Source organism: Canis lupus, chromosome 15 (genome assembly GCF_048164855.1).
Source record: "Canis lupus baileyi chromosome 15, mCanLup2.hap1, whole genome shotgun sequence".
NCBI classification, from domain to species: Eukaryota; Metazoa; Chordata; class Mammalia; order Carnivora; family Canidae; genus Canis; species Canis lupus.
In genome coordinates, this window is record NC_132852.1 from 26,791,340 (window position 1) to 26,804,858 (window position 13,519).

Sequence of the window (13,519 nt, forward strand, 5' to 3'; positions counted from 1 at the left end):
TAGACCGTACTTTGTATATCACTGCCCAAGGTTGGAGCTGGCAAAACTGTGACCTACAGGCCAAATACAGCGCACCCCTTGCTTTTTGTGTATCCTGTAAGCTAAGAATTGTTTTTACATTTGTAAATGATTTTTTAAAAATCACCATACTAGTATTTTTGTGACACATGAAAATTATACAAAACATACTTCACTATCCATAAATAAAATTTTATTGGAACACACATTCTTGTAAGTATTGTCTGTGGCTACTTTCCGCTTAAGGATGAGGTTGAGGCAGGGATGAGTAGTTGAGACAGAGACCATAATGGTCTGCAGAATCTTATCTATTTACTATCTGACCCTTTACAGAAAAAGTGAAGATCCAAAGAGTTGGCTCTAGGACAGAGCATTGAATTAGTAGTTAGTGGTAGAAGTGAGAGTATAAGCAAGCTTTACATTTACAAATGGGCTCTCGGTATTGTCATTAGCTGCTGGGTAATGTCAGGCTCAGTGCTTAGCGCAATTGCATGCCACTCTGTTCTCATGTAATCTTCCCAGCACTGCCCTTTTATACAAGTCAGAAAAAGTTAGCTTTCTTTTAGTTAGAGATGCCCTTTTGCCCCCCAAACTCTTAACTCTACTGAGTTTTGTTTTTTATGAACTGCTATCTAGTTACTTAAAAATGGTTGAATATTTTCTGGTGTGGATTTTGTTATCAGCGTCTGGTTAAGAAAATTCAACTTCTTTTTCCCTGTTGGCTGCATTACTCAGCCAGTGATGTTTCTGTTCATTTAGGTCTGATGGAAGAAATACCTGGGACTCAAAATCTTTAGAAAACAGATTTCTAGTAAAAAGATTACTGCTTTAAAAATTATCCAAAATAAAGCAAAAATGTAGCTGAACTATAATGGCAGATCTCTATTGTAAAATAGCAGAGATATAATAGATACTAGCTACAACAAAAAAGATGAACTCTGGAGGAACAATAGGCTTTCAGTTTTTTGCTTCTACCTAGTAAGCTGCAAAATAAAAGCTCCCATCATATTATTGTCAGGCCTTGTTAAATTAACGTAGTGCTGTACTTGTTTAGAGTAGGGTCTGAAGTTCTCAAAGTACGCAGTAAAAATCTGCATTTCATGGTAGCTGTTACTTCTTTGTTTTCCTGCCCTTTGCATGTGATCAGTGAGCAACTAAGTAAAGATAAAGAGATAGCTGTCAGCTTGACATTTGATACAATGAGGTTGCTTCATGATCAAGACCCTTTACAAGCCAAACCTTCATGTTGGGATTTCTTCTTGGAATTAAAAACAAAAAAACAAAAAACCCACAAAACTGTTGCCATGAAAGCTTATTCATTATGATGAAAGAATAACTACAGTTTGATATTGTGATACTTTTTTATTCTACTGGCTCTTGAGTCAGTTTGCAAACATCTGGAAAATAATTATGATTGCTTGCATTCAAGGGTGAAATAATATAGAAAGTCTTGGCAGGATCTCTCAGCCAAGAATCTGGCTAGTTTTTACTATTCCAAATCTGAAAGTAGCCAAGATTGAATTGCAAGAGGTGCTGATGTACACTGTTGCAGCAGCTGCGTCCTAATTCTAGATAAGGCTATTCCTTTGTACATTATAATAAAGCCATTGACAAGATGGCTGTGGATTAAGGGAAGGGGAAGAGCTTTATAAACAGTAGGACTTATTACTTAGTAATATATGAGGATTGCCTTCCAAATATTCCAAAGGAATGTAGGTACTTTTGCTTGGAACTGTGAATGAATGAAAATTCGGGATTCATCAACTGTAGCGGCTCAGATATTTTTTATATAACATGTCTTTAACGGCTTATTTGAATTTAATATTTCTGCTTTGTTTTAAATTTATGTTGTAGGATAGTGGTAAATGGTAACAGCTACTGTTCTCCTCTCAGGAGTACACAAAATCTTAACTATTTGAACTGTTAGAATAACTTGGAATTGAACCTTGCTTGTTTGGACTAGTTTTTAATGTATTTATTAGCTTCACCATTGGTTGGGTAGCATTACAGCGACACCCAGCCCCCCAACCCCCATACACTCACATACCAGATGTGGTTGAGAAATGTTTTGGGTTAATAAATTATTACATCTGGATATTGCTTAAAATAGTGCTTCTCTCTTTGGGGAGCCTCCATGTCTAAGAATTCTCTGTAGCCTCTTTCTACCTAATATAATGTGTGCAGCATTCATTCCTTAGCATATATTATAGTGACTGAGTTTCTATTCCTAAACCTTTTTTATGGAAAGAATTACTGTGCAAGGCAGTTTTTTTTTTTTTTTGCAGCTTGACTGCAGGGGACCAGAGTTGCATGCATTACCATGTCTGTTAAACTTCTTGGAAGCAAGCCAGTGTGTTATGGTGAGTTTCATATGTAAGCAGTGAGCCACTAAAAGGCTTGCACAGTATTACAACTATTCTGAGGAGAGGAAGCGTTAGGAAATTCAGCAGTAAAGCAGCAGCAACAAGCAGCCACGGTGGTAGTAAAGAGAGGGAGGTTCATAGTTAGCATATTTCCTGGGGTGAGACCGTGAGCACACAGCTCCCCATTCTGCTGCCTGAAGGAGGCAAACCCAGACCATCTACTGCAAGATCTTTCTAGTTTCATGTTTATGATGTTAAGTCATGTGATAATACTGTACCACAAGTTGCCAACTTTGCTTTACTCTAGAGAGGATCCTTTGCTGCAGTGCTTTTTTTCCACCTTTCTGTTGCTTGCTTTCTTTTTTTCTCTTGAAAGAGAAAAAACTGTGCAATGTATGTTTACGCCTACACCATGCCGAGGCGACACTTACCAGTAAATAATCTTTGTATCCCCGAGGTAAGATACTGTTTCTGCTTTCCTTGCACAGTGCTGCTGCAGCACGGAGCTGATCCAAACATCCGGAACACTGATGGGAAATCAGCCCTGGACCTGGCCGATTCTTCAGCAAAAGCTGTCCTTACAGGTAAGAAAACAGAGTTTTCTACCAAATTATTTTATCTGTGGAACTCTTAGCTTGATTTTATGAAATTGTCATGCACTGAATTTTATTTTCCTACTGGTGAAGCTCAACAAATATATATGCCATTATCTCTACTTTATTATTGATTGGCTGTATTAACTGTCTCATTAATTTCTATGCTATCATAAGCAGAAGCAATAAGACTGTTTATTCTTAGAATGTCTGAGAATTACAGCATTTAATTGATAACATGCATTATACCCTCATATTTGAGTCCTTTTTTATGGTTTAGATTGTAATCTTGCTGTACCTCATCTTCTCAGTTGATTTTTTTTGAAGACCTTCACCATTGAACAAGCAAGGGCATTTGTATTACTTTATAAAAGTAGTTTTGATTGGAAAGACAACCTGCTGCCTTATTACTCAGATCAATAGTTAAATAAAATATGTTGCTGCTCCTCCCTTGCCTTTCTGTTTGTATTTCTACCCTATCTTCTCACTTGCCCGTGACAGCTAAGTACTTCATAGTTAAGGCAATGTATTATCTTTTCATTTCAAATCATGAAAATTTGGGGCTTAAGTATTGGTTTTATCAAGACAAATGTAAAGAAGCAGCAAAAGAGGAAATGCTAGACTAGAAAGGCTGTCTCATAATATAGAAAATACTGCTATAAGTGATATGATATTGAGTAACTATTTTCATTGATCTTCATTCTCAAAATGCTGCATTGGGTCTATTTTTGTTTTTATTCTTAGCATCTGAGTTCTGTTGCCTTTGCCTTTTACCTAACTGACCTTTGTAATCTGGAGCCTCTGTCACTGCAGTGCTAACAGTATTGTTTTAGGTTGTGTGAAAGTAAATGACTTTTACCTTCCTTTTAAATTTGCCCGTGTTGGAAGAAAATAAATCTTATGTTCACTTTTAAGTTTAGAGTACATGCTGTGCATTTTTATCAACGATTCTGAGGTGAATGGAAAATGTTTATATATAGAAAGCTTTGAAAATGTGTGGAATTTTGCTTAATTACTCTACACAGAATGACAACTTTCACTATGTTAAAATTAAGATACTCTCTGCTGAGTCAAAGCAATATGACTTTTCTCAATTAATTGATTAAGTGATTTGACTAAGTGAATTAGTTAAGTGATTTGGTTGCTGAGTCAAGATAACATCCGCTAGAGGAACAGAGCTATTTTAAAACCAGTGTAGATAAGAAGAAATTTAAATATAATTCAACACTTTTAAATAATAAAATTAAAATATGTAGCCTCAGGCCTCCTCAGGTTCTGTAGCCTTTCTGTCTCCTCTTTTAACAAAGCAGTGGGCAACAGTAGCAGCTTGGAGTGGTCTCTGACCAAAGGAGAAATAGTGTTCATTTGTAGTAATGTAGGTGTTATTAGAAATGCTGACCGAGACTGTCTCTGTATCTGAGTGTCCTCCCCCTGACCTTTCCTTCTCTTCAACCCTCAGAGCCTTCCTTGTCCATTTGTGAGATTCATTTAATGCGACACTGTTTTGAGATCCACTTTCAGTTTTTCGAAGGACAAAGTTTAAATATAAATTATTAACAGCAAGAAGCTGTCTCCTAATTTGAAACAATTTCTGGGGGGATTATATCGGCTGCTGTTAGTTTGCAAAAGAGCTTTGGCATAATAACTCATGGAGACTAGATTCCTGGAAGACAGATACCATATCTGTTAAACTTGATTTGAAAAGCATCTTGCACTGTACTTTGCTTAGGTAGGAAGATCTTAATTCTTCTTAGTCATAATGCTAAATCCATGAATTGTTCTTTTCATGAATATTTGCTTTTTTCGAAATGACATACAACTTTTCAGATATGATTTAAAAGAAAAACATTCTGGTGATAGTAATTTTGTGGAAAATACAAGCTAGTGATATTTATACATCCATGTTATATAATATAGTGAATTAACGCTTAAAGGAAATACATTCTATAATGTTCCTCTGCCATGCTGGTTCTCTTCTAAGCAGTTCTTTCGAATAGAATTAAAGAGGAAATATTATTTCCAAAGCTAAATTAAAAAGATAAAGCATTGGTAAAAAGAATCTTTTGAAAGGAGTGCCTTAATTTCGAGTCATTAGAGATTATTTTGGGTGAAGTATCATTATTTTTATGTCACATGCAGTTGTAGAACTAGTACTTAACGTTTAGAGTAAACTTTCTGTTCTTAATATTTTTCCTTTTTGGGAATTAATTAATTAATTAATTAATGCAGTTCAATTTGCCAACATCACCCAGTGCTCATCCCGTCAAGTGCCCCCCTCAGTGCCCATCACCCAGTCACCCCAACCCCCGGCCCACCTCCCTTTCCACTACCCCTTGTTCCTTTGCCTCTTTGGGAATTTAGTTGGTGATGATAACTGTAGTATCTTCTATGGTACTACTTTTGTGCTTTAGCCAAAACTTTGTACAGATGTTTTAACGAAGTGAAAATCTCTTTTTACAGAGAATTTTAAAATATGTAAATGACTAATATTTCCTTCTGCATAAAGAATGCATGGATTTTAATAAAGCTGTATAAAACAACAGTGTATCTTTAGTTTTATAGTTAAGGGACTCCAGCAAGAGCCATGTGCAGTTAGCTATTTTAAAGAGAGTAATTAATTGGAGAGGCTTATCAAACTCTTCTTGAATTATTGTGTCAAGTGAATGATAGAAGAAATCTTGAGGGCTTATTGTTTTTCTGTTAGTCACTCTGAAGTTCTGGGCAGTCAACTAAAGGACTTGGAAGTGGTTGTTTGTTTTTGTTTTTAGGAAATAAGCATATGAAATGTCTAAAATAGCTTATGTAAATTTTATTTAAAAGCATCGTGGGTGTGTTATGATTCTGGATTTTAAAAAATTTATTTTGGCCTTTTTTTCCCCCCTAGGTACAAGAAATACATTCATTATGAAAATTAAGGAAAATAGAAAAAGTACAGGAAATTAAAAAAAAATCATTGTTATTTCTACTACCTATAGAACATTTTGGATATTTTATTTATAACCATTTTTTGCTGAGCACACATATCCCGTACTCTTCTTTCTCTTTAATCAAATCAATATTACATATTTCATACTGCTTAATAATAATTTTTAAAAAGATTTAGTTATGTAGATATTCCCAGAAAGCATTAAGTATTCTTCAACATGAATTTATAATGACTTTATAATACCCTTCTATGGATCTACTTTAGTTTTTTGAGCTAATCCTCTAGCGTTTACCATTTAGGTAGGCTGTTTTCATTCTTTATATACTTCCTTGTAAATTTCTAGTCATTTTACCAATTCCATTGGAATTGTGCTTCTTTATCATATTCAGTCTTAGCATCCACAGACATGCTATATCTCTCCATTCCTGATTGAAATATGTGAAGGTTTGGAGAATGGGGAGCTTCCTTTTTAAAGGGCTGCATTGCATTCCACATTTAAATTAAAGTTGGTTGACACAGGAAATGTTCATTGAAGGGGTTAGGGATGTAGGGCTGTTTGTTAATCCTACAAAGGAGATTCTGAAGGACACAGTGGGAAGTTGAGTCAGGAGAAATGGTAATAGCAGATTGAAGCCGAGAATTTGGGAAAGGATACATGGCCAAAGGAATGTTTATCATTGGCAGACCCAAAGATGATAGGGATTTAAAATGGGTGAGTTTAGGTGGTCACGAGGTTGCCAAAATCATTGGTCCCAGCAATTTTCTAGCAGGTTGAGGGCTGCGGAAGTAGGGAAGAATGATATATTTGCACCGAAGTGTCTCAAGAATAAGCTTTAACCCGAATTCATTGCACTTCTGAGGAAATCCTAACCTGTGATTGATGGGCTGGCTCCCAGTCTTTCCAGAAGGACTCAGCTGTGGCTCAGGCTAGAGGCAGTGTTGAGGGGTCTGGCATGTGCTTGCTGAGTGTGGCATGTTAAATCAACAAAATATATCTGGAATCCTACTTCTCTCTCACACTCTCTCTCTTTTTTTTCCCCCTACTCCACTGCTTCCTACTGCTTTTTAGATGAAACCAGAATCTTCAGTCTGATTAGTGAGGACTTCAGTGCACTGGACCCTGCCCAGATAGGTTTGACTGTGAGGTTTTATTCAAGACAAAATTTAGGATTCCTTTCTTTTTCTCACGCTTTGCATTCACCTTGTCAGTAATTCAGGTCTACTGTACTTTTAAATCTCCGGTCCATCCGTGTCTTACAGGCTTCACTGCACTTTAGCCTTAGTATATAAGGCTTCATTGTCTTTCCTTCGTGACAGCAGCAACCTCATAATGAGTCTCTCTGCCTCCACTTATATGAGTTTCTCTGCCACCACTTATTCTTCACCCACTTTTCACTGCAGCTAGAGTGGTCTTTATAAAGCCTAGATCAGCCCTATGTCTAGAAAATTCCTTACAATGTTCTCAATTCCCCCTAAGTAAAGTCCAAGCTTTAGCCATAGCCTACCGGCGTCTGGCCTCTGCCTTGCTTATCTCTGATCTCATCTTCCACTCTGTTCTCCCTGACCTCTTCGCTTCAGCTGCAGCTGGATGCTTGTGTCCCTTCCTCCCCCAGATGAAGCCCTTGTCCGTATCTGGACTTATACATGCTGTCTGTTGAACCTGGAGCACAGCTCGGATATTTACTCCTCAGGGAAGTCTTTTTGTCCTCCTTCACATTTGCTTTCTTATTTTCTTCATGGGTTTTTTTTTTTTAATTTATTTTTTATTGGTGTTCAATTTACTAACATACAGAATAACCCCCAGTGCGCGTCACCCATTCACTCCCACCCCCCGCCCTCCTCCCCTTCTACCACCCCTAGTTCGTTTCCCAGAGTTAGCAGTCTTTACGTTCTGTCTCCCTTTCTGATATTTCCCACACATTTCTTCTCCCTTCCCTTATATTCCCTTTCACTATTATTTATATTCCCCAAATGAATGAGAACATATAATGTTTGTCCTTCTCCGACTGACTTACTTCACTCAGCTCTTCATGGGTTTATAGATACTGAAATTGCATTATTTTTTTCTGTTCTTGTTTTTTTGCCCCAGTAGAATGAAAGCTTTACAAGGATTTGGACTCTTGTATGTCTTGCTTATTACTTCATTGTATACAGGACTTGCACAAATACGTGAAATGATTAAATACTTGAAGGATCTGAGTACTGGCGACCAAGGGCAGCATATTTTCCAAGTTCTTCAGATACTCATTAACCATTAATTATTTGATATCCCATGCCTATTGTAATAGTCTTATTAAATTTTCTACTTCCTAAACATTTTGTTTTGGATTGCTTATAGGCATGGATATCTCTTAAAACAGTGCATTGAAAAAAATTTTTAAATTGGTATGATGGGTGAGGTGTGACCTGAGCCTTTTATCAGTAGATTTCTGGGATAGTTCCTTTGATTGAGAACATTTCAGTTCTAAAAAGATCAAACTGCCTGCAGCTGTCACATCAGACTTCTGGATGTCAAACTATGGCCTAATTTTTGCTGTTTTCATTTGGCTTTGCTTAGTTACTCTGCTGCTTTGCATATGAGCTAATACTACAATGTGGCCTATTGCATATTGGGTGTAGTACATTTTTACTGTCATCCTACGTGATTGAAGACTGATTCCTCATACCCTTAATTTGAACTATGAGAATTATTTTTTATCAGTTGTTAGCAAGTCTAATAGTATAATATGCCTCATAGAAAATAAACCATAAAATGAAATTCCTATCTTTTAAAGAAAAGCTGTATGTTTATCCACCTCATTTTTATTAGGGAAAATTATTGTCATGTTAAGATAAATGCCTTTTTTTTTAGAAAAAAATTTCCCTTTAGTTAAACAGTAAGAAAGTTAAAAACATGTTACTCCTGAAATAAATCAGTGTATGAACACTCATTTTAAAGATATGTTGAAAATGTTAATCCCTTAACCACAATTCTTAAGGAAATTTTATTTATGCTTCGATTTGTCTGTAATTTTAGACATGAGTAGGAAAGTATAAGATTTTGTTATTAAAAGTGATTGAAACACCTTTTTTTGAAACTTCAAAAATATGAAAATAATTTAGGATGGGAATATAAACTACTACCTTTTTAAAAAATACCTTAGCTGACATAGGTCATATTGATTTTTAAAGTTACACCTTCAATAAGCAATCAGAGCCTTACTGAATCTAGTTAAAATGATGATGATGATGATGATGATGATGATGATGATAATTGGCAACTCCTGAGTGCTTCTGTGAGCTAAGCACTGTTTTAAAGGCATTGAATCTCACAACACTAGGAGATAGATATGATTGTACCCATTTTTACAGATAACAGAGGGGTCAGGTTACTTTTATGAGTTCACACAGTCATTAAGGGAAATTACTGGGATTTGAACTCCAGCAGTTTGGCTCCAGAATCAGTGCTCTTAAGCAAAATCAGATTTTTTACTCATTCATTTAGAAGGATGTGGTGTAAAGATATTTGAAAACCTGGACTAACCCATAAATTCAGGGCTTAAATCTAGTCTGTTAACATGTTTCTCTACTTTCTTATCCTAAAGATTATTCCTTTCAAAAAAGAAAATTTACCTGATTCATGCTATTTGCAAGACTCATCATCGTATTATTATAAAATGAATTAGGTAATAAAAATGTCTTAACTAATTTATAGAGACTATTTTTAAGTCTTTGCTCTTTAGTCAGTAGACTTGAATAACATTAATTTGACACATTTAAGAAAAACTATTTTGCAGCTATAAGGAAAGATGTAATTTTAAAGTGTTTGAGCTATTCATAGATAAGGGCACCTCAAATAATATAAGTAAGCCTTAAATGAGTACAGGCAGTTATGTATATAAGGGGAGTTAAGAGGAAATGGAAATGGTCTTTCTGTTTAGGTAACCCAGCATTCTAGTATTTCAAACTCTTCCCATCTACCTTTTTGTGTAATTAAAAGCAGTAGGCTTACATCATTAAAACCAGCATGATCTCTCAACTCATCAAAAATGACATATTTGTGAAGCATAATAACTTGTTACTATATATCCTGAGAGCAGCTGTCATTTTCCCCAGTGAACTGCAGAAATCATATAACATCTTGGAATCATATTACATTGTTGCATTTTGGATTACAGCTTTAACTACACCCAAATTATGGCTATTTAAATGGTTCTTTTAATATTTCTTATAATAAAGTAATTACTGTTAACATTTACTTTGTTGTTGTTTTTTTTTTTAAAGATTTTATTTATTTATTCGTGAGAGACACAGAGAGAGAGAAAACGGCAGAGACACAGGCAGAGGGAGAAGCAGGCTCCATGCAGGGAGCCTGATGTGGGACTTGATCCCGGGACTCCAGGATCACGCCCTGAGCCGAAGGCAGGCACTAAACCACTGAGCCACCCAGGGATCCCCTAACATTTACTTTCTTAAAATAGCACATGTGACATTAGAATTCATTAATGCTTTAGTATTGTAAAAGTTAACAGCCCTATTATTTGAGATTTTTGCTAAACTTTTATTTTGACATAATTACAGATTTTCATGAAGTTCTAAGAAGTATTACAGAGGTCCTCTGTACCTTCTGTATTATTTTTCCCTAGTGGTAACATATTATAAAACTGTTATATTGTATCACAATCTGGATATTGACTTTGATATGGCCAAGATACAGACCATTTTCATCCCAGGAGATGTTCTGTAGTTTCCCTATTTGTAATATGTTTATCTATTCTGGTATTGGGAATGCTAGCTTCATAGAATGAGTTAGGAAGTATCCTTTAGGAAATGCTGAGTGCTTTTATTTTCTGAGAGAAAGACTTCTTTTGATAGAATTCACCAGTGAAACCATTTAGGCCTGGTGCTTTCTTTTTTGGAAGATTATTATTGATTCAATTGCTTTTGTAGATGCAGAGCTAACTGGGTTATATACTTCTCCTTGTGTGAATTTTGGTAGTTGACATTTTTCAAGGAATTGCTCAATTTCATCTCAGTTGTCAAATTCCTGTGTATAGAGTTGTTTGTAATTTTCTTTAATTGGGCTTTTGGTGTTTGCAGGATCTATAATGATATCTCCCATTTCATTTCTTGATAATTGGTCATTTGTCTTTTCTATGTTATCAGTGTTGCCTAGGAATTTGTCAATTTTATTGATATTTTCAAAAAGCCAATTCTTTATTTCATTGATTTTGTTCTTCTCTTTTCTGTTCTTAGTTGTATCGATTCCTTTATTATTTCTTTCTGCTTCATTTTGACTTAGTTTCCTTTCTAGGTTCTCAAGGTGGGAGCTTAGAAAATTGATTTGAGATTTTTTTCTCTTTTCTAAAATGTATGCATTTAGTGCTTTAAATTTGCCTTTAAGCACTACTTTTAACTATATACCACACATTTTGTTATGTTCTATTTTCATGTTCACTCAGTTCAGTGTATTCTTTTTTAATTCTCTCGAGACTTGCTCTTTAACCCATAGATTATTTAGAAGTATGTTGCTTAGATGTTAAATATTTAGAGATTTTTCTGTTACCTTTCTGATACTACTTTCTAGTTTGATTACATTGCAGTTTGGCTGATTTACATTGCAGTTTGGCAACACTCCTTATGTTGTCATATCTTTTCATTTCATTTTATTTTTATTTTTTTTAAAGATTTTATTTATTTATTCATGAGACACACACACACACACACACACACACACACACAGAGAGAGAGAGAGAGAGAGAGGCAGAGACAGGCAGAGAGAGAAGCAGGCTCCATGCAGGGAGCCCGATGTGGGACTGGATCCCAGGACTTGATCCTAGGACTCCAAGATCACGGCCTGGGCCGAACGCAGGAGCTAAACCGCTGAGCCACCCAGGGATCCCCATATCTTTTCATTTTAAAGTTTTTGTTTTATGTCCCAGGATGTGGTCTATTTGGGTACGTTCATGGGTGCATGATAAGAATGTGTTTTAGCCATTATTGGATAGAATATTCTATAAACAGTTGTTAGATCCTATTAGTTGATGGTATTCTTGAGTTTTACTGTATCCTTCCTGATTTTCTTCACATAACCTGATATCACAGGACAGGAGGTGGGAGATGGGGCCTTTCTCAGTTGGATTGTAGTGAAAGTCTGGCATTCTGTGATTTCCACTAACACTATGGTGAGGAGAGGTTAATTATTACCTAGTGGTTCTGAAAGTCCTGCTCTCAATGAGTTTGTAAATCTAGGCTTATCACTAGGCCTTTGCCCTCTGGGTGTGGGTGGAACCCACTGTTACTTTGTCTTCTTTTTGTTTGGTTGGTTTTTTGAGTGTTGTTTTTGTTTTTGTTTTTGTAGTATTTGACTGGAATAGTCTGGTTATTGTTAAACGGTTTTCTGTCCTGTTAGGCTGTCACTTTACTGCTTCTTTGTCCAAGAGAGGAGGTTTTCTTTCATCTGCATCCTTTGTCATTTCTAGATTGCCAGCTTCTTCAGTTCTTAAGTCTGTGTGTATGGAGCAAAATGAACTTAAAAACTCACCACCCCATTGTTCCTTGGGCATCAAGATCCCTAATCAGTCTGCCTTTTTCTGTTTACCTGTGAGAGTCATTGCATATTTATCTTTTATGTAAAGCCCAGGTTTTTTAGGTGTACCTAGTGGGAAGAATAGGGAAAAGTCCATCTCCCTTTTCCTAGAAGTAGAAGTCTTGAAATTATTTTTAATTAGTCATTTCTATATGGAGTGAGTCATTATTCTGAAGATTTATGCATATAATGAAACTATATAAATAGTAGGATTTTTGTGGCATATCTATTTTTCTAAATCTGCCTGCTGATTAGACGCATAGATTTAAAGAACTCTGAGTTATGATAGGTAGTATTGTACTCTCAGTACTATTCACACAGTACTGCACAGAATACCATTGCTTAATAAACACTTTTGCTTTTTTAAGTGAATAAAAAGTAATATTATGATTTTATTTTTCAGTTGAAATAATTGTGGCTAAAAACAAAAGCTATCAATAGCCTGCTACTATTCAGTTGGTAATAGGTAAAAAAGCTTACAGTCCTTTCTTCTGTGATCTTCTTTCTATGGTGTTCACTAATTTCATTTACTCTTTGGCTCTGCTCTAGGGTTGATGGGGGAGGAAGGGTGCAGAGGGGGCAACCAGTATTTTCCTAGTTTATCTCATTCAGAGGAATTATATTTTGAAATTTTAAAAAGTCACAAACATGTGGCATGAGGTTTTTGTTATTAAAAAAACAAGTGTCATTGAGTAGTAGAATAAAGTGAATCATTGGTAATTTTTTAGGACCAATGAGGCCCCATAAATAAAGTAACCAGCTTAGTGTTGGAAAATTTACTGGTAGAACTTTTACAGAATACCATCCTTTCCTGCTAGACACAGTGTCAGTGTCCCTATCTTACATTACTCATTCATAAGGCTGGGGAAGGAGCAGGATATGATGCAAAAGCTATAAGTTGACTTAAAACAAAAACCTTCTTTGAACAGATAGCTGCTTTTATGCCTGATATTTTCCAAGTAGAACTGTCCTTATACCTACCTGCATTTCACACCTTCCAATATGTTGTTTAAGCAGTGAGCAGCATGTGCCAGCTAGTAGGCAGAGGTTA

General features: G+C 35.7%; 1 protein-coding gene across 1 annotated transcript in view; it reads left to right on the forward strand.

Annotated features, from left to right (window-relative positions):
• The window catches only part of TNKS (tankyrase), a 214,166-nt gene that overhangs the window by 61,651 nt on the left and 138,996 nt on the right, over positions 1-13,519 (forward strand). The window contains exon 3 of the mRNA XM_072776271.1: positions 2,870-2,965. Coding sequence (XP_072632372.1) covers positions 2,870-2,965 — 96 coding nt within the window. The remainder of the gene's footprint in view (positions 1-2,869; positions 2,966-13,519) is intronic.